Source organism: Alligator sinensis, unplaced genomic scaffold (genome assembly GCF_000455745.1).
Source record: "Alligator sinensis unplaced genomic scaffold, ASM45574v1 scaffold555_1, whole genome shotgun sequence".
NCBI classification, from domain to species: domain Eukaryota; kingdom Metazoa; phylum Chordata; order Crocodylia; family Alligatoridae; genus Alligator; species Alligator sinensis.
Window position 1 is genome coordinate 19,771 of NW_005843016.1, and position 22,774 is coordinate 42,544.

Below are 22,774 nucleotides of genomic sequence, written 5' to 3' on the forward strand. Positions count from 1 at the left end.
GACTGTGTAGTCATCCAGGTCACAGCCTCTTAACTTGTTCACCAGTATGGGGTGGGATACCGTATCGAAGGCCTTCCTGAAGTCTAAGTATACGACATCCACCCCTCCTCCTGTGTCCAGGCGTTTTGTAACCTGGTCATAAAAAGAGACTAGATTGGTCAGGCATGATCTGCCTGCCACGAACCCGTGCTGGTTTCCCCTCAGCATAATTTGTCCTGCCGGGCTCTCACAAATGTGAGCCTTGATAATTTTTTCAAAGACTTTGCCAAGGATGGAGGTGAGACTGACTGGTCTATAGTTGCCCGGGTCCTCCTTCCTCCCCTTTTTGAAAATGGGGACCACGTTGGCCCTTTTCCAGTCCTCCGGGACTTGGCCCGTGTGCCACGAGCTTTCAAATATTCCCACCAGTGGCTCTGCAATGATGTCGGCCAGTGCCTTCAGCACCCTCGGATGGAGCTCATCCGGGCCTGCCGACTTAAAGGCATCCAGTTCTTCCAAATGACTCTGCACCATCTCAGGGTCTACGCATGGTAGTCTGGCACCTTGCTGCTGCCTCTCTACAACCCCAGTGAGAGACTTGTCATGCCCCTCACTTAGGAACACTGAGGCAAAGAACTCATTGAGGAGTTCAGCCTTGTCCCCTCTGTCCGTCACCAATTGTTTCTGCCCATTTAGCAGGGGTCCTATTCCTCCCTGGACCTTCCTTTTACTCCCAATATATCTAAAAAACAATTTCTTGTTGTCTCTTACTTGGGTTGCCATCCTCAGCTCCATGGCAGCTTTGGCCCGTCTAACTGCCTCCCTACAAGCACGAGCAGAGGAGGTATATTCATCTTTGGTGCTCTCTCCCTGTTTCCACTTTTTATGTGCTCCCCTTTTGTCCCTTAGGCTGCCCTGGATTTCTCTGGTCAGCCAGGGAAGCCTCCTGGCCCCTTTCCCCCTTTTGCCTCGCTCGGGGATCGTCTTGCTTTGTGCCCGAAGGATCATTTCCTTAAGGCACAGCCACCCTTCTTGGGCTCCCATCACTTCAAAACTCCTACTCTGCAGTGCGTCCTTGACTGGGATGGAAAGGAATTTCCAGGAAGAGATCTTTGTGGAAACCTTTTCCCTCTAGGAGAGACTGCTTTGGGCTTTACCTTAGAAAGAATGATAATCTAGTACGTTTGTATTTTTGTAGTTACAGAAGTAGGTTATTTCTACACATTCTGGTCCAAAGAGAATGAATGTCATGAATTCTTTTGTGGTCAAGTACCAGAATTATGGACACTGAACATTTGTACTTTAACGTCTACTCATTTGTAAATGGAAATGGTTTAAGTTTTCAGATATAATTGCAGTAATTGAATATGCAAATGTATACAGAGACCTTGGGCATTTCTTTAAATATCAACATCTTTAATGTCATTATTGTAATAAACTGGTCAGGGACTTTTGGGAATAACCTGCAACCATTCTGAACCTAAACCATCCTCATATGCTGTTTTTTCAATCGTCAAACAATGAAAAAAGTACAAAGCCAGTTGCAAACACTTTTTTATTAAACTGTTAGTGGAAAAAATAATTACGAGTTGCTCCAAATGACAGTTTCTATACAATATTTATAATCCATTTTCAGTTTTCAAATAGTAGTTGAACATAAAAATAAAACAACAAAAATATAAACCCCCCAACCAAACCAAGCAAAAAGTAAACAGTCAAGATCAGAATACAAATGCTTTGTACAATACAGAGTACTGGTGAAAATTAAGGAGCAGAAATATGAAGTCAAACAAAATTTTCCACTTTATTGAGTAACTTTCCTTGGATTTGTGCTTGTTACTTAACTTCTGGAATATCTGTTAAATGATGAAATAGCGGACGACCATGAACACAGCCTTTGTTTTCATTTCCAAGCTCTTGCTTCATCCTGTGAATTGTGTTCTCTACATCCTCTTTTGACAAATGTAAAGGTAGCTGCCGAACCAGACGCACTGCTTCTCCCTATGGAGACATGGGTTGAGGTGTGGGGGAGAAAAAAACAAATAGTGTTACCTTGTAACAAATTAACTTGTGGCTTCAGTAAACTCAGTAGGCATTCACCGAGGGTTGTTTTTTTTTTCATTTTCTAGTGATAAATTCTACCCCAAACATCCAAACTACAACTCTCCGGCAAAAGTCTCACAAGTCATATCAAGGCACCATTTGAGATATAAAAACAGAAAAAGAAATTACAGCATTGAATCAATTTGTGTTGCCAATCTACTGGTTATGCTTGTCTTCTTTTTAGCATGTGGAGGGGATCCAATCTTGTTGAAAATATTCAACACATATGAAAACCTCTAAGTTACAGTGATATCAGTGGGAGCTGAAATATTTACCAGCTCACAAAACATATTTTGTCTGTGGCAAAATCATGATCCAAAATTAAAATGACACTTTCCTACAGATATTTTGACCAATTTATAGCATTACATCTCTGTATCTAGTCTATTCAGTCACCACAAGTGTGTACATATAGTAGTAGAAAGTCTTATATACTAATTGACTATATGAGTGTGTCTATATGAGATGCTTTACTGTGCAGCATGTGAGTCTACACGTGCACATGGTTACTGCGCAGTAAACCTCTTTAATCGTGAGTAAATTTGCTACCTGAAAATGCAAGTAGCAAATTTACTTGTGATTACTAACTGCGCAATAATACTTGTGTAGACAACTAACCAGGAGCAAATCTGCTCCTGGTCAGCTGGCCACCGGGGGTAGGAGATTGCTTCTTGCCCCTGGGAGCTGCCTGCTGCCAGGGTAGACTCTGCCATAGGAGCCCAGGCAAGTACTATGTCCCCCTGCCCTGGCAGCAGGGAACTCCAAGCTCCCCACTGCAAGACTGCAATCAGGAGCAGGGGCTGGGAGATTCTTAGCTCCCAGTGGCAGCTCCACGGTCGTGAGGCCGGCACTGGGAGATCACTTATCTCCCAATCTCCTGCCCCAATCCGCTGGTAGCTGCCCCACTGGCAGATTGGAGCAGGGGCCTGGGACCTGCCCCTCCCATGCAGCTCTTTCCAAGTCCCCTGGCCCCATTTGGGGAGCCAGGGCCAGAAGCTCCCTGCTGCTGGGGCAGGGGAACATTGTCCCCATCCCAGCAGCAGGCAGCCTCCCTGGGAGCAGATAGCTGCTTCCTGGCTGGGGCTGGGACATTGCAATCTCCTGGCCCGATACTCCCTGTCGGCCCTTAGGCTAGCACCCAGAAGGAGCTTAGAGCTCCCTCTAGTAATGGCAGGGGCCTATTGCAGGGCCCCAGGAAGCGGAAGCAGTTTGCTGCCATTAGCAGCAAATCTGCTCCTGGTTCCCTGCACATGCAGATGTCTGCCCAGGAGCATTTATTCATGAATAGTTTACTCGCGAGTAAACTGCTCCTGGATCTAATGCACATGTAGACACACTCAATATCAAGTTAATGCTACTGTTAAGCAGTAAGAGAATGCAGGAAATTTACTATTAAGGCAGGATCATATTTATAATGCTCAGTTGCTACAGGTTATAATCATCTCAACAGTAGAACTCAGCAGTGACTTCAGTGAAAATAATTATTTTACATTCAAGTAAAACAAATCTCATATTTAGGAGATGCCTGGTTCTAGGTTATAATCCTTAACTCTGAATTTTTATCCTCTCTATGTCAAGTCTGACTGGGTGCTCAGCCCTATATTTTTAAATTATTATTTTTTCATTGTGATTGCAGGCTTTATGCCTTCCTGTTTAATGTTTACCTTCCAGCTGCTATTATTGCTGTGTAACTCCACACACAAAAGTGGTTCATATGCTCAACTGCCTTAATTTACAAATCCCTTCATCATCTCTCAACACTAATCATACATATCCAAGTCCAATTCTCCTGACCTATCTGAGAACCTGGGTGGGAACTTGGTGGGCAAAGGAAAGAAAGTTTCTCTCTCTTATGGTTGACTATCACTCAAGTCACTTCTTGTTGACCTATCTTTCCTGGGCATACTTTTCTATGGCATGCCCTCCTTTGGATAGCAGAACTATTCTGGCTCCACAGCCAATACCCAACTTTCTCCCCCAGAAATATGGGACAGGATTTTCCTAAAGTATTTAAAAAGTAGCTGTACATAAAACATATGCACACTCCTAAGCCCAATTTGAAAAAAGGATCTTTATGCAAGAAAGGATTTTGCATATGTTTGATACAGGACAGACTTAAGAAAATGCTTTAGTATTTTCCTGTTTGGAGGGCCCAAGATATTTAATTTTGAATCAACACATTGAGAAGAGGCAAGAAAAGTGGCATAACGCTGATACAAGCCATACTGGGCACATCTACATGTGCATTAATGCGCTGTAGTAGTAATGCACTGTTATTACAAACAGTTACTAACTCAATGCACAGTAACCAGTGCTACTGCACAACAGTGCTGGTGCATGTCTTTTTAGTGATGCTAACACACAGCAGACTAAGTCTACTACGCATTAGCACTGTTTTTGCCATGTAGAAGTAATTTACTGCACATTAAGCATCTCACGTAGAAGTGCTCACTGGGAAACAACATACTCCCAATTGTTCAGCTTCTCTAGTATTTATCATGTAATTTGTGTACGAAACTGTTCATGATGAAAATTGTGATAGAAAATCGTGCAAAGGCAATAATTACCTATTTGTGTATTAAACACTGACAAGAGTATTAAGGGAAATGGTGGAGAGAGAGGCCAATGCAATGGTTAAAGTTAAAAGATTATTTTTATTTCAGTGACAAGGGTTGGCAGGTGGTGCTTTTGTACTTTGACATGATTTCAGCCATTTTAGGGTTATAAAGCAGTGCTACTTTACCTAAATTAAAAAAAAAACATTTTGGTACAAAAATAGACCTTGATTCACATTTGTACTCTTTCCTCTTTGCATAAATTTCTTTTTGTTGCACCAGACATAGTTAGCTGTATGAGTCTGAAGTCAGGTAGAAGGCAGGGCAGGGTGTCACCTTAGGGCACCTATACACATGCCAGATGTCTGCTCTGACACGTGCTAAGTAGCATGTGTCAGAGCAGACTCAATTAACTGAGTCTGTTGAAGTGTACTAACACACTCCAGCAGCCTCCGCGTGACCTGTATTCAGCATTCAAACACTTCAAAATGGCGGTGGGATTGCTTAACTAAATCTCTTTGAACAAGCTTTAGTTAAAGCGCTCCCAATACCATTTTGAAGTGCAGGATGCTGAATACATGCCACTGCCGGCGTTTTATTTAGAGCAGCTCTCAGAGCCACTCTAATTAAAGTGTCCCCCCCCTGCACCCCAAAGCACATGTAAAAACTCCCTTAGAGACTAACTGTTTGAGAGTAGAGAACAAACCACTTCTTCATATGCTAAATAGGTTGTTGCCTATGTAAAAATACAGCACCTCCTCATACAGATCTATTTCCTATGTGATTTCAAAGATGCATCTCATGACTAGTAGCAAAGCTTCTGTTCTTACCAATGCAGAGCCATAATGGCAGAAACAGTATATTGGATCTATACCCCCTTGTTTAACATGAGTCTTTCAGAACAGAGCTACACTCAAGACAAAAAAATAAAGAGACTTTTAGACCATTTCAGCAATTTATTGAAACGTAAGATAGCCAATTTGCTTTCAAACATTGGCCATTTCTTACCTCCAAATAATTTATCACTTTAAGAGGTCTACACTCAAATACTTCCTTAGCATTTTTATTTATCATAGCATTCAGAATTTCTTTTAAATCAGATACACCGTAGTATGGCATACAATTAGCCATTCCTTCTATTTCCATCTGGTTTTCTGTAGCTCCAACTCCTGGCAATAAAAGAAGAAAATATTAATATTCCCTGACATCAATAAATAAAGTGTATTTTGCATACTGTTTTGATTTATATCCCAGAATATGCCCAGTGAAAATAAAACTGATGTAAACATGCTTAGTAAATTGGCCAATAGCATTCAAGAGAGCTAAGAAAATTAATTTTTCCTTCCTGGAGTGAACAGCCTGACTTCCCACAGGATTTCCTATTAAATCACAAGACCTTTTCAAGCAACACACAGTTTACTTTAGTTCAAATTCTAGTTAGCACTGTTTAAAGGTTTATATCACTTTACAATTTTTCCAGCTGTGGACAAGAGTTTTAATCCCAGGGTTTGTATTAAAACTTTTGTGAAATTGAAGCTGAAACAGCTGCATATAATATAGCTTGATTTTTGCACCATATACTAGTGGTGCAATACACTCAGTTAAAACATCAACCCAAGTCAAATATCTTCAGGACAGATCCAACTCCCATTGAAATCAAAAGCAACTTTTTCACTGATTTTACTACCACAGGGGCCAAGATGTTTAGACTCTCCCAACCTTTCCAGAAAGCTCCATACCCATCAAGAAGTTGTCCCTGTTGCAACTGAACAACTGAATGGGGACATCCATGACAAGCTGAAGAGACCACCCTAAAAATGCCTAGAAAAAAGTCCTCACATATTCTGAATACCAGATATAGCCTGCAGAGTTGTATCATCTGGCCCACAGCACTGTATGTAGGGTGCAAAGCCTGTCTGAAGCATGCTGCATGTGGCTAGTTTGGGACATATGCTGCATGTGGTGTCCATGCCAGACCAACCCTGCATGCTAAATCAGAATCTGGTCTGGATTGGGCCCACAGAATCATTGAATAGTGCTGGAAGGGACCTTGAGAGGTCCTCTAGTCCAATGCCCTGCCTGAGGATCATCCTTATTCAAACCAATAGACTGGCCTGGCTTGGTGAAGCCAGCATGTCCCCCAAACGCTAGCCCTGGCCATGCATGTAGGGCTGGATCCGGTATGCAAATTTCAAAGAGTGCACACAGTGGCAGGGCATGTGTGCTGGGTCCTGTGTGTGGGGATGGTCTGTGGGCCTGATTGGGCCTGCAGACTGGCCTGGCAACCTTCATCCAGTCTGCAGGGCCAGATGACTTTTGACACCCATCTTGAATCCATACAATGACCTTCTTTCCCCCCCAGCCATATTCCTTCCACTCCAGTCGTAAACCTTTGCAGGTCAGCCACTATTTGTCTCATTTGCATGCTCCAACAAATCCCATAAAGCAGTAAAAAAATCTTCCTCTTGATAGTTTGTCTCTCAGTCATATAAGAATGGTTCATGACAATCTCAATTCAACCCCACATGATCCTGCCTGACACCAAGCCTGAGAAATAGGAAATTGAGCTGGGAGACAGGGGGAGAATCTTCATTTAAAAAAACTGGCAATTTCTGTGCCAAGGCCTGTGGCGTTTGTTGTCCAAGTCGAGAAAAGTCCAGCTCAGCTTATTTCATAAACAGTTTTATGTAAATGGCAGAAGCTTAAGATAAATTGTCTAGTATGAACTGGAATAGGTTAAAAGAACTATGAGAAGGAATCTTTGAAGGTTCTTGGCTTTGTTACAGAGTAAGATTTCTAGAAAAGGAAAGACATGTTTACAGTTGAAATTGCTCAAATGTATCTAATTAGTTAATGTTAACCAAATGAGATTACCACTCCTTCCTGGACAATATTTATCTAGTATTTATTAAATGGGAATGTTGGTAGGAAAAACTGGATGGGCTGGAAGGGTAAACTTTGAAATGATAGCTGCCACCTTCAGAGTCCCCTGGCACTTTGCAATCCAAGAGGCTCTTGTGCCTCCAGAGAAGAGATCTTGACCAGACCAGTTCAGAAAGAGAGGAAACATGGTATTTCCACCTCTGTCAGCTTCAGCTAAACGTTACCACCACTCTGAATGTGAGAATCAAGTTCTCTTGTCTTTTATCTTCTGTCTGAAGAATCTAGTTTAGCCACCAAGACTGCTACATCTTTGCAATGCTGTTAGATGGCCATAATCACAGAGATATTTCACAAGGTCTCAGAAATTGTGCTTCTTCATTACTGACGTTACAAATGAAAATCAACATTAACAATAGAAGCTATTCTTCTGTTGTTCTTTTCTTTTCCTTTCCTGTATATCTAGGTATCTATTTCTAGATATAGATATCTATATCTATATATTAGGGCTGTGTGAAATTTCAGCAGCTGTTTCATTTCAGAGGTGTTTCGGCCCTTGAAAGGATCAAGAGACCTTCCCTTGCCCTTCCTGCCAAGTTTGACTCTTGTTATTTGTTTCCTGTCTGTCCTTTCTCTTCCCTATTCCTGGCTCCTTGTTTAAGTAACCACTCCTTGAAACTTATCATTCTAACCTACTCATTTTTGCCCGAGTGTTTAATTTCCCCTTCTGGACTTGCTATCATAATGGCAGTCTTCCCTCTCCACACCATAGTCCCCTTGCTCACCTAGTCTCAAATCCGCTCTCAATGCTTTGTCCAACCTGTCTCCTCAGTTCTTGTCTTTTAGTCCCTGTTTCCCTCTCCAAACTGCTCAACCCAGCCTTAGTTTCCCCCGCCCCCACCTCTTTCCTCATTGCTTCTTCAGTTCTCTCATTCCTTTATCCAATTTCTATTTTCCCCCAGCTTCAGCCAGCTAGCTCCCAGTTCCCCACCTCATTTTTCTCTTCCAGTCATCATCTCCTTGCTGTGTTCAACCAGCTGTTGCTCCCTTGAGTCTCAATCCCAAGCCTTCCTCTGCAGTCTCTCTCTCTACTGCTAGGCCCCAGTCCAGTTCCTTTTGGAAGTACTAAAGCACAGCACAGTAACTGCCTGTACTGCACTATGTGCACAGCACGTCTAGATTTTGCCACTATGTCGCTGTAGCTGTGTGCTACAACAGGGGAGTGCACCGCTATGGCAATGTAGCTGCCGATTGCGTGTACACCTACATGATTGCTACGTCGTCATAGCACACTGTATGGCGATGTAGCATGTCACCATAGGGCAATGTGCAGACATGCCCTATGTGAAATAAAATAATTCTTATTCACTGTCAAATTAAAAGTCACAAGAAAGAAGATGTAGAGAGCATCACTGAATGAGATAACACTAAGTTTGCATTCATGTTTGGAAAACAGGCATAATGAAGGGTTGCATTAGAAGACAGCAATGGCAACTTTAAGAGAGACCCTAGGAAGCATTGTGGCTCTGGAAGGTGAATATGACCAAAACAAAATCTGATAATGAGTCAAATTAGAAATGATTATCTGCTCAGGAAGAAACCACTGGTTATTGTCTGTTAGAAAATATCCTACATGAAATCTCATTTCATTTCTGTTAGACACTATTGAGTTAGCCAATTTGTCAGCAAAAAGCACCCTCTTTAAGCTATATGAGATTCAGAAAATAAAACAGTATTCTTTTGAAGAAAAAGAACCTACATAGCCTCTTACTGAGAGGCTTGATGTAGATGCTTTTTTTTTTAACCTATCCTTGAAGGTTCCCATATGTTACAGTAGATCTGTCATCACTCTACATATGCAGGGTGCAATAACACAAGAAGCTATAGCATTTCCAACAGCTCTATAGTGAATCTGCCTTGGACCAAGTGAACTGCCCTCTAGGCACCACACCCAAGAAGCTAGTTTCTCTTGGAACTCTGACAGAAGAAAAGTTTGCTGAAATTTGCTTCTGAGAAGACCGTCTCCAGATTTTCACTGATGGAGGATGGCTGCAAGTTATTCAGTACAGAAATGTTGGAACATTCGCTCCCTATTCTTGGGATATTATAATCTTATATTAAGACAGCTTGGCAGTATGATGGGATTTCACTGGAGAGTAGACTGACAGAACTAGTTTTAAAACAACTCTGATACAGACTCTAAAAATCTGCTCTAGCCAAATATAAAATGTATGATAATGATCTTGACATGAAAATAAACTAGTGTTCAGATCCTAAAACAGCATGCCCAGACCTCCACTAATGTCTCTAGTCAAGTGCAGAGCAAAGCAAAAAGTAGCACAGAACTGTCTTTTAAGCCTCTTTGGGGAGCTTGGGTGGAGAACTCTGGTTTTAACTGATAGGGAAGGCCAATGGGATTAAGGAAATGCTACCAAAACACTAAATTATTTTCCAATCTGTGATACTCCTTTTGTATCCAGAAGTCTGAAAAAGTCAGAGTAATACTGAGGCAAAGAAGAGACCTGGATGTGGGAAAAATCCATAAGATAATGAAATGTTGAGGATATGAAGCCCCCCACCGCATAAATTTTCTCTCCTTTTTTTTTTTTTTTTTCCTTATGGGGAAAGTTGAAAGTTTCCCAACTATTCCCCAATGGAAAAAGAAAAACCTTGCAAAAAGCTCCACAAAATCCCATCCAACTCACTCTGAGGTTGACAGGACTCATTTACTGATGCTAATGGTTTACGGACTGGGCCCATAATAACCAGAAGAAAATTACCTGCTGTCTACACAGAGAAAGTACTGGGTAGTTTTGCAAGTGTACCAATAGAAGCATAACCAAGTGTCAGCCTTTTGTTTTAAAATAAAAGGGGGAACTCACATTTTATTCAGCTGTATTGAACACACATGCTCATGATAGTAAGCAAGACAGAGGTTCCAAAGCAGGGATTAAAAAAGTCTGGAATGTTAGGTAGATGTAACCAGAACAAAGAACCACGTATTTAGCATACCCGCACTAGCTCAGATATAATACAGTCCTTTCCAAAGCCTTTAATAAGCTCATCTTTGTAGCATCTGATCAAGTGAGCTGTGGCTCATGAACGCCTATGTTTCTTAAATTCAGTTAGTCCATAAAATGCACCTCTGCCTTGCCTTCTACCTGACCTTTACCTCAAAAATAGTACAGTCATCCATATCCAGTTATAACTTGTGCAGTAGACAAGAGCACGAGACTGGAAATCAAAAGACCTGGGTTTTATTCTCCTGACTGTCTATACTACTTTGGGCAAGTTATTTAATTATTGAATGATTTAGTGAAAGCAAACATTACATTCATTTTCATTCATACCAAGCACTGACACCTAATACAGAAAAAAATCTGGCACAACTATTAAGTTTAGAAGCTTTCTAACAAGCACGCAATTATTTACATAAAGACTGTACATTAATTATACACACAAAGGGAGAAAATTTGAGTTGCATGGACATCCAAATTCCTAGCATTTCTAAGCCTCTGAATGCCAGACTTTGAAACTGAAATGTTAATGGACTACTTCTATATGTAATAAGATAGGCAGCAAATTAGTGCCATATGCATAGTCAAGATTACATTTCATGAAATACATATGCTTTGACTAGTCAGAATGGAAAACTACTACTAAGTATATGAAATACTCTAAGAATTAAACTGATTATGCAGAGATTTATTATACATATTTTTATTTCCTGAATTAGTTAATATAACTTTAGTAATCACCAAGGATCCTGGTTTTCTCTGTTTAAAAATCAAACATTCTCTGATAAAAACATGCAAATTCTCTGATTAAAACCCCCCAAAATCTGCTATTAAAATGAAATGCCATTTTATATATCTAGACATAATATATTATAATATATTATATTAGATATAGATATCTATCTATCTATCTATATGTAGAGAGAGATATATAATCAAGTGAACACAATGTTTTATTGATATATTTACAATTTTAAAGCAATTTGGAAGCCGACCAGTGTCTCAATCACTATAATAAAATAAATTCGAAGTACCTATAAATTTTGGTATTTTATTTTGGGTTTATCATGGAAAATCAGAGTCCCCCCTGCCCCCTTCACTCACCAGAACGCAGGGCCAGGCCCCTCATTGGCAAGCCACAGCCCCCTATATCCCCACCCCTGCTAGAGGTCCCCCCCACCAGGATCTCCGCAACCCAATCGGCAGGACCCGGCATGGCACGGCAGAGCAGAACCAGGCAGGGAAGCTCATTGCTGTTGCAAGCCCATACTGCCCTGGCAAGATGTCCCCTGCCCGCCTGGCTGCAGCAGGGACAGGGGGGTAGAGTTGTGTCCCTCAATGCTGCTGGGCAGACGGGGGACGCCTCGCCAGGGTGTTGCAGGGCTTGCAGCAGTGGCTGCCCAGCCCTGCTTTTTCCTGCTGCGCTGGGTCCTGCCTGCTGGGCCACAGAGGCCCTGGGGGGAGGGCAGCAGCTCGGGGAGCCCAAGCCTGCTGTGGGCAGCCTGCACCTAGCCCATGTACAGATCTGGGGGGCACATGCCCCCCCCCCACCCTTGGGAGTGCACATAGCAGCAGGGAGCAAGCCCCCACCCCCCAAGACGACCTACCTGCAGCCCCATCCCACTCCCTGCCCAGGCTGGCCCCAGGCCCCATCCACTATCTGGGTTGGGCAGCAGCCCCAGCCCTAGGCTGCCTGGCAGCTATGTGCATGTATAAGCACACACATGTACAAGGCGCCCACTGCCTGACCGCCCTCCTCCCACTGCCCCCAGCTCTGCCAGCCTGCAAAGAGCTCTTTGCAGAAGTAGAAAATCCACATATTCCTCTGTTAAAGTGAAAAATCCATGTTTTTCTTGCTTAAAAGGGAAAATTTGTGGGGGGTTTGTTGTTCTGTGAGAAACAGAAAACCCTGATTGGTGGAAATTACCAAAGGCTAAAACATCATTCTTTGAAATGTTTTAGATAAGTATTCCTCTTGAAAGGAAAATTTTATGCTGTGTTTGAACAAAGAATGCTTTTGTCATTAATTTTCATTTCCCAAGTGAGAAAGAAAAGATGATGCTCTTCGTCAGATAAAACTCTAAATGAACCTAAGGTACTAAAGGTGCGACTGGTTAGTTACCTAGTTAGTTAACAGTTTGTTTGACAGGATTCCACCCATTCTACCGTCTAAACTGGAAAAGTTTGACAAGACCAAAAAAAAAAAAAGAAAAAGAAAAAGAAGAAAGGTAAATCATCATACCTGGTATTACTTTTATCCTAAATCCATTTGCTACAAGCCTTGGATCCATTAAGTAAATTGATCCACTGAATCTTTGACAATCCTTTGACAAACTCTTGAGTGTGTTCATATAATGAACTCTACTAAAAAGACTGTAAAACAAACAAACAAACAAAAAATGCGATAAAGTTTAAAATGATCCAAACCAAACCAAACCAACCCAACCCCCCACAGAAACAAAAGCATGACCAAGTAAGTAGAGATATAGACTGAAAAATAATATATTTACTTAAGAAGACAGTTCCATTATTTTAACTTATTAATCATACTCTTGTAAAAATTACATCTACATATGCAACCCCCAAGGATACATTTGTATTCACAGTGAAAATAAACTTTTGGAAAACATAAGTATTATAAAAACTCTAGGTCAAATATATTTGAAAAAAGAAAGAAATGTGCCCATTTTATTTATGTATCTTAAAGGATTGTAATTTATATTCTAAAGATAAAATAAATTAAAGCAAAAGCATACTCTTATTATATGATTCCTAGGGGACACTTTTGTTCAAAATTAAAGCTACTAGGTAAATAAAGCAAATATAAAACATGAACCAGTTTAAATTTATGATAAATTCTGGAAACTTTAATGATATATAGATAAGGACAATTCTCTTATATTTTATATATATTTTCTGTAAAAAGAAAAACTGCAAAACTAGACACGGGACAGCATAAGTTGGTGGAAGGTTGTGAAATTAGGAAGTATTTTAAAAACCTCTGGGTAATGATTTTTTTCCTGCTAACAATAAAATCAGTGACAAAATTCCTTTAATACCATAACTTTAAAAGGAGCAGGAGCAGGTCTACTGAATAATTTCAATGCGTGATTTAAAATGTAAAAATAATACGTAAATCTAGAGAGTCACTGACTCTATGGCTAAGGTCTCTTCAGCATTTAATGCAGATAATTAAGTGATACTTTAAAAAACAAAACAAAACTAAAAACCTTGCACCATTCTACAGTACCTGTCTGTTAATGCAATTGGTTTGTCCAGGGTCTCTATAGGAAGTTTATGATTCATCAGTAACTTTTTATACAGAAGGGCTTCTTCCACTCTATATGGGTTCAGTAACATTATATTTTTTTCAGAAGCCATTATCCAAACATCAGGAAAACTCAGACGACGGATCAGGTAAAGCTCATGTTTATCCAAATTGCTCTCCTCATGCCTCTGAAGTTTATGTTTGAAAGAATTCATTGAGAAGGGCACTTGAACAATTTTCACAGGCTCGTTGGATTTCTGTTTCTTTTCAGTTTGAGAATGAAACATTTTGTCAAGATTTTGCTGGTTGGAGAGAGAAGCCTTCAGTCTGAGCTTTTGCCTTTTATCTGTGTCCTTCGTTGACCGTGGCATTTTCTGTTCCACAGCTTTCTTTGTCTGTCTGTCATATCGTTCCAGATCCTTAGCAGCTTTCTCTTCATACCTAAAAGGAAAAGATTCAGAAATGTAACGAAATAAAGGCCTGATCGCAGCACCCATTAAAATACAACCTAGCACTCTGACTCCCTTAAGTAGAGAGAATACTACTGTAGCCATCATGGTCTCTGCTGGAAGGGCAGAAATCCCACCCCAAAAGCAGGTAGGTGGGAATGCCTGGAGAATGGATGGAGCCTTTGCTCTTCCTGCAACCTAGCAGCCAACAAGCAAAGCAAGCTATGTTCTGCAAAAGGCTGCAGAGTAAGGCACCGGTACTCCTCTTCTCCTACAGGGTCCATCTGACTACAGGTTTGTAATCAGAAATACCAGACCTTACAGGCACCTGAAATGCATGAAATTTTCCACATGTCCATTATCTTAGGCCCCTCTGGCAAAAATAAAGTTGGCACCTATGGTATATTGTATCTGGTTATTAGATAAAAGCAGCCATTTGACAGCAAATTGCTCCCCAGTACCAGGTTATGAGAGCAAGAGAAACACCTTTTTCCAAGTAAAATTTCAGTAAATGCCTGTAAAGATTAGGACTGATGCCATAAAGAAACAGTAATGACACTGGCTTAAACTGCCACAGATGCTCCTTAAACAGGTTTAAATTATACGGACATATAATAATATCATCAGGCTCTTATCTGTAGTACTGAGTTAGGTCTTTCCAAGTTATCTGAATTTATCTGCTCTTTGTAAAGACTTCAGTATGAAAAGGGATGGAAAAAATTGAGACTGTTTAGCTTCAAAAACATGATAAGAGATGTTTACAATAATTAATAATTCAGGGAAAGAAAACAGAAATATCTAAAAACAACAGCCAGGTGGTGCTCTGTGATTTTGGCGGGGGAGGACTTTTTTGGCAGGTATGCCACAAATTAGTCCTGCACCATCCCTGAGGGCCATTCTGATCCCTGCCTGATCTGTTGCTCTGCTTTCTGTTCCCCATCTCCTGCTGTACTGCTTGTTCCCTCCCTGATTTGCTATGTGCTACACACAAAAGCGGCTCATACCACTTGTGGCACACATGCCATAGGTTGACTATCCCTGTCCTATCAAATGACTTAGCCTCTCTTTTTCCCATCATCTAAATTATATGCAACTAGTGTCACAAATCCTGAGTACAAGTGAGACTCAAATAGCTGGACTTGTTGAAATAGACCATGAGAACATCGAGAGTTACATGAAAGAGAAATAATAAGGAATCTCAGCCATTATGCTTAAACAAACCACTATTTAACAAGGATTAAGAAAGAACCTCTCTTTTAAACAAGTTATTGTATACTCGTCTACATTGTTGTTTCTTTTACCTTCCTTTGAAGCAAATTAGTACAAGCCTGTTAGGAATAGTATACCAAATTATGTTGACCACTATGGTCTTGTGATCCACTGTGGTTCCACAGGGCTTTGGCACCTTTGAAATGAGGACACTTCTGTATCAATGCTTAGGTACAAAGATTAGAACCATGGGCCCAGTCATAAAATTGGTGAGCGCTTGTAAGTGAAAAATTGGAAACTTGGTTATAAAACTACAGAAAAGCATCACATGGGCACACGGGGAAAAACAGTAAAGCCCAGGAAAGATCTGAGATGCAATTAGTATGGGACTTAAGAGGCAATAAAGGGATTTGGAGGAACTTTCTGATTTTGTGGGTAGTCAAGCATTGGAACGTGCGACTGAGACGTTATGGACTTTCAATCCCTGGAAGTTTTCAGGTTAGGCAAACATCTGAGTGAGACGGTTTAGTCAGGGATGATCTTGCCTTAAACATGGGCCTGGACAAGATGACTTCATGAGGTCCCTTCCTGTCCAACTTTTCTATTATCCTAAATAATCCCACTGATGCCATGGGAGAAGAAAGAAATAGATATTGAACAATGGGAGTGGGTACTGTACAGTCACAAATGGATGGGGCTCTTTTGTGGATGTCATTAACAATAAAACAACTTAAAGGTTATTTAATGTTTCATAAATGCAGGCATTGTGCAATGTAAATCTATTAAGCTGATTGCTTCTCAAGGTACAGGACAGGTTTGGCAATCTGGTGATTGCAGCAAAGGAAAAAGCTGATCTCTTCAACGAGTTCTTTGCCTCCATATTTCTGATCAGGGACCAGGACAACTCCCCCACAAGGATTATGGACAGACTCAGGGGACACGATGCCATGCCTAGGGTCAGAGACGATCTAGTTAGGGAACTTCTGGAGGGGCTGGACGTGTTTAAATCAGCAGGTCCAGATGCTCTTCATCCGAGGGTACTGAGGGAATTGGTGGAGGTCATAGCAGGGCCCCTGGCATGGCTGTATGAGCGCTTGTGATGCTCTGGCCAGGTCCCAGAGGACTGCAAAAGGGCCAGTGTGGTCCCCATTTACAAGAAGGGGAGAAAGGAGGACCTGGGTAACTATAGGCCAGTTAGTCTCACCTCTGTCTTTGGGAAGACCTTTGAAAAATTATCAAGCAGCACATCCGCGGGGGCCCAGCATGAGAGGTAATGCTCAGGGGCAACCAACACGGGTTCACTGTGGGCAGATCCTGCCTGATTAACCTTGTTTCCTTTTACGACCAGGTCACAAAGTCCTTGGATGTGGATTTTGAGGTGGATTTCATCTACCTGGACTTCAAGAAGGCCTTTGACACGGTTTCTCACCCCATACTCATAAAAAAACTTGCTGACTGTGGCACTGATGCCTACAGTTAGATGGGTGGCAAATTGGCTCGATGGGCGCACCCAGAGACTGGTGGTGGACAGGTCATTTTCAACCTGGAGGGATGTGGTCAGTGGAGTTCCCCAGGGCTCAGTCCTCAGGCCTGTGCTGTTCAACATCTTTATCAGCAACTTGGAGGTGGACGTGGAAAGCACACTGTCCAAATTCGCTGATGACACAAAGATGTGAGGAGAGTGGGCACACTGGAGGGGAGGGACAGAATCCAACTAGATCTAGACAGCTTACAGGGGTGGGTGGATGAGAATAGGATGGAATTCAATTCAGACAAGTGCAGGGTGCTGCATCTAGGGAGAAGGAACCTGCAACACGCCTATAGGCTGGGGAACACCCGTCTCAATGACACAGTGGCAGAAAGAGATCTTGGAGTCATTGTTGACTCCAAGACGGACATGAACTGCCAATGTGAGGAAGCGGTCAGTAAGGCTAACCACACCTTGCTGTGCATCTACAGATGCATCACAAGCAGGTCCAGGGAGGTGATCCCTCCCCTCTATGTAGTGCTGGTCAGGTCGCAGATGGAGTACTGCATCCAGTTCTGGGTGCCACACTTCAAGAGGGATATGGCTAACCTTGAGAGGGTCCAGAGGAGGGCCACTCACATGGTCAGGGGGCAGCAGGCCAGGCCCTATGAAGATAGACTAAAGAGCATGAAACTATTCAGCCTCCACAAGAGAAGACTGAGAGAGGATCTGGTAGCCATCTATAAATTCACCAGGGGGGACCAGTGGAAAATAGGTGAGGCTCTGTTCCCCCAGGCACCACCTGGGATAACAAGGAAAAAAAGCCATAAATTGATTGAGAGTAGGTTCAGACTTGATATCAGGAGGCACTACTTTGTGGTTAGGGTTGCCAGGCTCTGGAATGGACTCCCAAGGGAGGTGGTGCTCTCCCCTAACTTGGGGGTCTTTAAGAGGAGGTTGGATAGATATCTGGCTGGGGTATTATGATGCCAGTACTCGTTCCTGCCCAGGGCAGGGGGTCGGACATGATGATCTGTTCAGGTCCCTTCTGACCCTAGAAACTATGAAACTACACCTGTCCTGATATCTAGGGTCCGCTTCAATGTCATCTGCCCCAATCCAAACCACAGTAGCCACCCCTTCCCTGCCTATATTTTACTCTGTAGCCCACACCAAGTCTGTCTCATTGTGCTTCATAATGTCACAGTGGATCTCTTCTAGGAATTGTTCTGCATACTACGCATTTCTCCTTTCAGCTTTGTTTCTATTATGGACAGTAGAAGACAAAGACAAGCTCAAAGCCAGGAACAGAAAACTCTTCGATTGTTACTGGCACTTTTCCTTTGCTCAAGACCTGTAGGGGTATGGTATACCTCACACCCAGAAGCTCAGAAAGATTGCTGTGGATCGAGTTTAGGGGGTTAACAGTACATATTTTAGGGGAATCTTATGGTTGATCTATCTCAGACAACCTTCGGTTTTTAAAGGCCTTAGCACCAACAAGTTCACTCACCTTTCTCAGCCCTATTTAATACTTTGAATTCTAGAATAAAAATCAATCTGATCTTCACTGGAAAGCAGGATTACCCTATACCATTACTGGAAAGAAGTATTTTAGCTTGTTCATATGTTAATTTTATTTATTGCTATTTACTGGAACAGTCTGATTCAATTATCTGCACTCATGCTGGAAAAATAAGGTCAATGGAAGGGTCACCACTTGTAATTAATTATAATGTGCTAACATTCACATATGGTACCAGTATTTACTAAAAAAGGCAACTTAAATAGTTCCTTGGAATGGACAATAAATTATGTCCAAAAAATATGGAGTAAATGTTAAGACAAAAAACATCTGCTACCTCTAAAATTAATGGGTGAAATCACTAGAACAGAGAGACTTAATCCTGAATGTTGTTATATATTTGACCTGATCAATAAACTAGCTGTTCTCAGTAACAGTTTATAAAAGATGAACATTTCCTTATGTAGCTCTAGTATTTTACAGTGACATCAAACTTTAAAATATATAAAAGGTCCAGTAAATTGTCTTGCCATTATAGGTTTGAGTCAGGAGAAACTCTAGCCCTGCAAGTTTCTTAATATTCTACTACTTCCCACTTGCACTTTAAGCCCAGATGGAAAGATTTAATAAGCAGTGCAGAAAGCTACAGAATGTAAGTTACTGAGCTGTTAAAGGCAGAAGGCAAGTAAGACCATTTGGGTATGGAAACCCTTGGTGAAATCTGATCAGAACAACACCCATGTATTTGCCCTCTGCCCCCGAAGAATGAAATACATTGTTCCTTAGCTTATCCAGGTAATGCAACACAATCATTTCAAACTACTGGTTAAGTATCATGGTATCAAAAGTATCTCATGCTTTTATGAAAATGAACCCCTTTTATGATAATAGATACTGTCTTCTGATTTCTTTTTGGCACCTTATAAAATGTACAGACTTCAGAGGATAAACTATATGTTTTTACTATGGAGAATGTGGAGATTTTCTATATTATTCTAATGAAAAATGCATGTGGAATGGTTTACCCACTCACTTTGTAATGGACCTATTACAATTCAAGAAGCTAATGTCTCCCCTGAGACAAAGCAGGAGTCACGTAGGCAACAGAATTGCCTGATAAATGAACAACTTTTGTGTTTGTCAACCTAAGAATGGAAATGCCTCCAAAAAGGGAAAACCAATGACCAGACATTAACGTTTAGCCAAGGGAATTCTAACATTGGAATCTGCTTGACAAGAATGTGAGACAAAAGGATATGTTTTCACTATGAATACTTTGTTAAATATCTATCTGAGCAATGAATAGTAATTAATAGTAAAGCTTCTTTACTAATGAATAATAAAGCTTCTTTACTATTCATTCCATCCAGGAAGAGCACACACCAACTGCAGAGACTCCCTCAGCCTGACAAAGGGTTTTTAAACCCAAAAGCTTGCTAAAAATTTTTTTCCTAACTATTTAAGTTGGTCTAATAAAAGATATATATTCACTCAAAGAACCTAGTCTGCCTATGTCCTGAGACCAACACGGCTATAACCTACACTCTTAACTAAAAAATTTTGACAGCATAGCTGAATAAATGTAGTCCAAGACAAATACTAAAGGTGTGGGCAGACTGTATTAAGTACTACCCAGTGACAATGAGAGAGAAAATCCTTGACATTGTGGGGCATAGAAGCAACTAATGCTGCCAACATGGACATTCATGTAAGCTTAGTTTTTCCATTTTAGTTTAAGGACTCTATAATTTTTTTAATTACAAATGACAGTCAATCCATACCGATGAAAAATCACTTTGAACTCTAAGATGGGACATGTGATACAACCCAGACATGCACTGGGTTAGAATCTGGGTTAATGGTCTCCATCTATAATGATTACCTCTGCTTATACTGTATGATCCTTAGTGACAGCATCTTACTCTTTATATAATAACCAAAAGTATACTTCTAAATAGAATGGAAAGGAACTACGGTATAGAATTTTCAACCTACTATGCATGCATAAATTCTATGAACATAAAAAAACAAAACCAGATACTGTTAATAACACTGGGATACAGTGCTACTGTCACGGATATCTTAAGATTATATATTAAATAGGAAATACCAAGGAAGAAGCTCTGTACAATACTATTGATGACAAACATTCTTATGGACTTTGACTTCAATAGGAACAGGATTACACCTATTTGCAAGTCAGAAACTTGCAAAGAAATGTCTTACTCCTGAACTGAGAGAAAACAATTAATCTGTAGGCACATTATTAACATAACTATCATGGCAGAAGAGCACCCTTGTACAAAAAGCTAAAACAGAGCAAGTTCTTACATCCTGAAGCAACTGGAAAAACTTCTGTTTTCAATTACATAAGAGGTAATTTAATCACAGTAGATTTCTACCATCATACTGATGCAATGAAACTCTCATTAATTCAATCAAAAATTCCTCTCAAAGATATGGCCTCTCATTTACCCACACAGTAGATATACTACAGTCTTTAAACAAGATTTTAAAAAGGGACAATAAAAAGCTTTTGCTTAACTCAAATAATCTACTAGGTATTTTATCAGGTAATGCAGATGTTCTCAAACAAGACGAAGAATAGAAAAGAATAGTTTGTGTGTAAATTCAAGGAAATATAGAAATAAGAAACAAATATTACTAAAAATGGCAATTACAATCTAACAGGCATAGCTGTCCTCTTTTTTTTTTTTTTTTTTTTTTTTATACTGTCTTCACAGATAAACCTTGTTAAATTCACCTTTATATTTTACTTTGAATAATGCAGCCTCGTTCTCTCTGGCCATCCTTACCCAGCCTTCTTTCTTCCCTTTCCACCCCCCACCCCTTAGGTGTAACAAGCATTTTCCTTATCTTAACTATTCACAATATGTTCTAAAATCTTTCATTTTCCCCCCAACCCCCCAAAAAATCTAAACCTCAATAATATTCTGCTTCAGCTATAAGTAACCTGTCCATATGCACCCTTCAAGACTAAATACTTTAGGAATTTTAGAGAACCACTTCCACTTTATTCTTATTTTGTTCCATAATTTTAATCTTTTACCAGTACACTAAAATAGATTTCTCCAGACTGTTAATTTTATTAATAACCTCTATTAGGATGCCTGTTTTTACTGTTTCAGTAAATCCCATTCCTCTTTTCTCATAATATAAATTCTTTATAGATGCTACCAAATCTGCACAAACTATTATTCTTATCCCAAGTTTAAAAAAAAAAAAGACTTACATAACAGACAAATAAAGTTTAAAATCTCATAATATTTAAAACATTCATAAAATTTATGTTTGATTTTAGTATGAAGTTCAGATCTGGAGGCAGGTATGCATGCTAGTTATCATGGAGACTTCTATTCAGGATTTAGTAACAATGGAATTGCTTGTAATTTGACCAAAAGTGAGATTAATACCAGGAACGGAGAAGACAATAGGATATCCATCTGCATGCTTCACTGAAAGAGGCGATTGCCTATGAGCTAAAGAAGGTCCTCCCCTCCTGTACAGAATATGGCTCCACGGTTTTGCTTCCCTCCGCAGCTGTAGCACCCCCCGGGACCACCTGAGCTGGGAGCCTGCAGATGGGTGCCACCTTGTGGGGGAGGGTTTTTAAAAATGCCACTTCAATTTAGGGCCCCCCATTTCATCTGCACATGCCCTTACACACCTGAACTTACTTGCCCCTCAGGAGGAAGGGAGGGGAGGGAGGCAGCGGGCAGAGCAGGTCCTGGGCTGCAGGGGGGTGGGGGCGGGGGGCTGATGCTTCCCTCCGCGGTAGCAGCGTCCCCTTCCCCCGCAAGGTCGCACCCACCCACAGGCACCCGGCTCGGGCAGTCCTGGGGGGGTACTGCAGCCATGGAGAGAAGCACTGGGCCCCCGCACAGCTCAGGCAGGTTCCAGGGAGGGAAGAAAAAAAAAAAAAAAAAGATTTTGGGTAGAGCCTACCTTCCCAGGCTGCTGCCAGGCTGCCTGCACGGGCTTCTTGCAGAGCCCCTGAGCTGCAGAGTCCAGTGCTTTACTCCGCAGCTGTACGGCAGCAAACTAAAACTCCTTGGAGCTCATCTGGTGCTCTGCACCTGCCACAGCATCTTTTCAAACAAGTAGCATCTCTCTGGCTGCTCTTTTGGAGACTGCTACTGCTGCCTTCTCCCACCCCTTGGCATCCCCTGTACCAGCTGCCCCTATACTCTGAATGTTGCGCTCTGTAACAGGTGGACATGGGGCTACAGAGCCATACTTTTCAGTTAGACTCATCCTACTCCAATACTGAGGCCAGTGGGAGGACCTGTGGGGTAGAGGC

General features: G+C 41.2%; 1 protein-coding gene across 6 annotated transcripts in view; it reads right to left on the reverse strand.

Annotated features, from left to right (window-relative positions):
* Positions 1-1,517: 1,517 nt before the first annotated feature.
* The window catches only part of PMS1 (PMS1 homolog 1, mismatch repair system component), an 80,586-nt gene continuing 59,329 nt past the window's right edge, over positions 1,518-22,774 (reverse strand). For all 6 annotated transcript variants that reach the window (XM_025193106.1, XM_025193108.1, XM_025193107.1 and 3 more), the window contains 4 exons: positions 13,785-14,243; positions 12,777-12,907; positions 5,646-5,806; positions 1,518-1,980 (listed from right to left, as the gene is read on the reverse strand). In XM_025193106.1, coding sequence (XP_025048891.1) covers positions 1,816-1,980; positions 5,646-5,806; positions 12,777-12,907; positions 13,785-14,243 — 916 coding nt within the window. In that variant the 3' untranslated portion in view covers positions 1,518-1,815. The remainder of the gene's footprint in view (positions 1,981-5,645; positions 5,807-12,776; positions 12,908-13,784; positions 14,244-22,774) is intronic.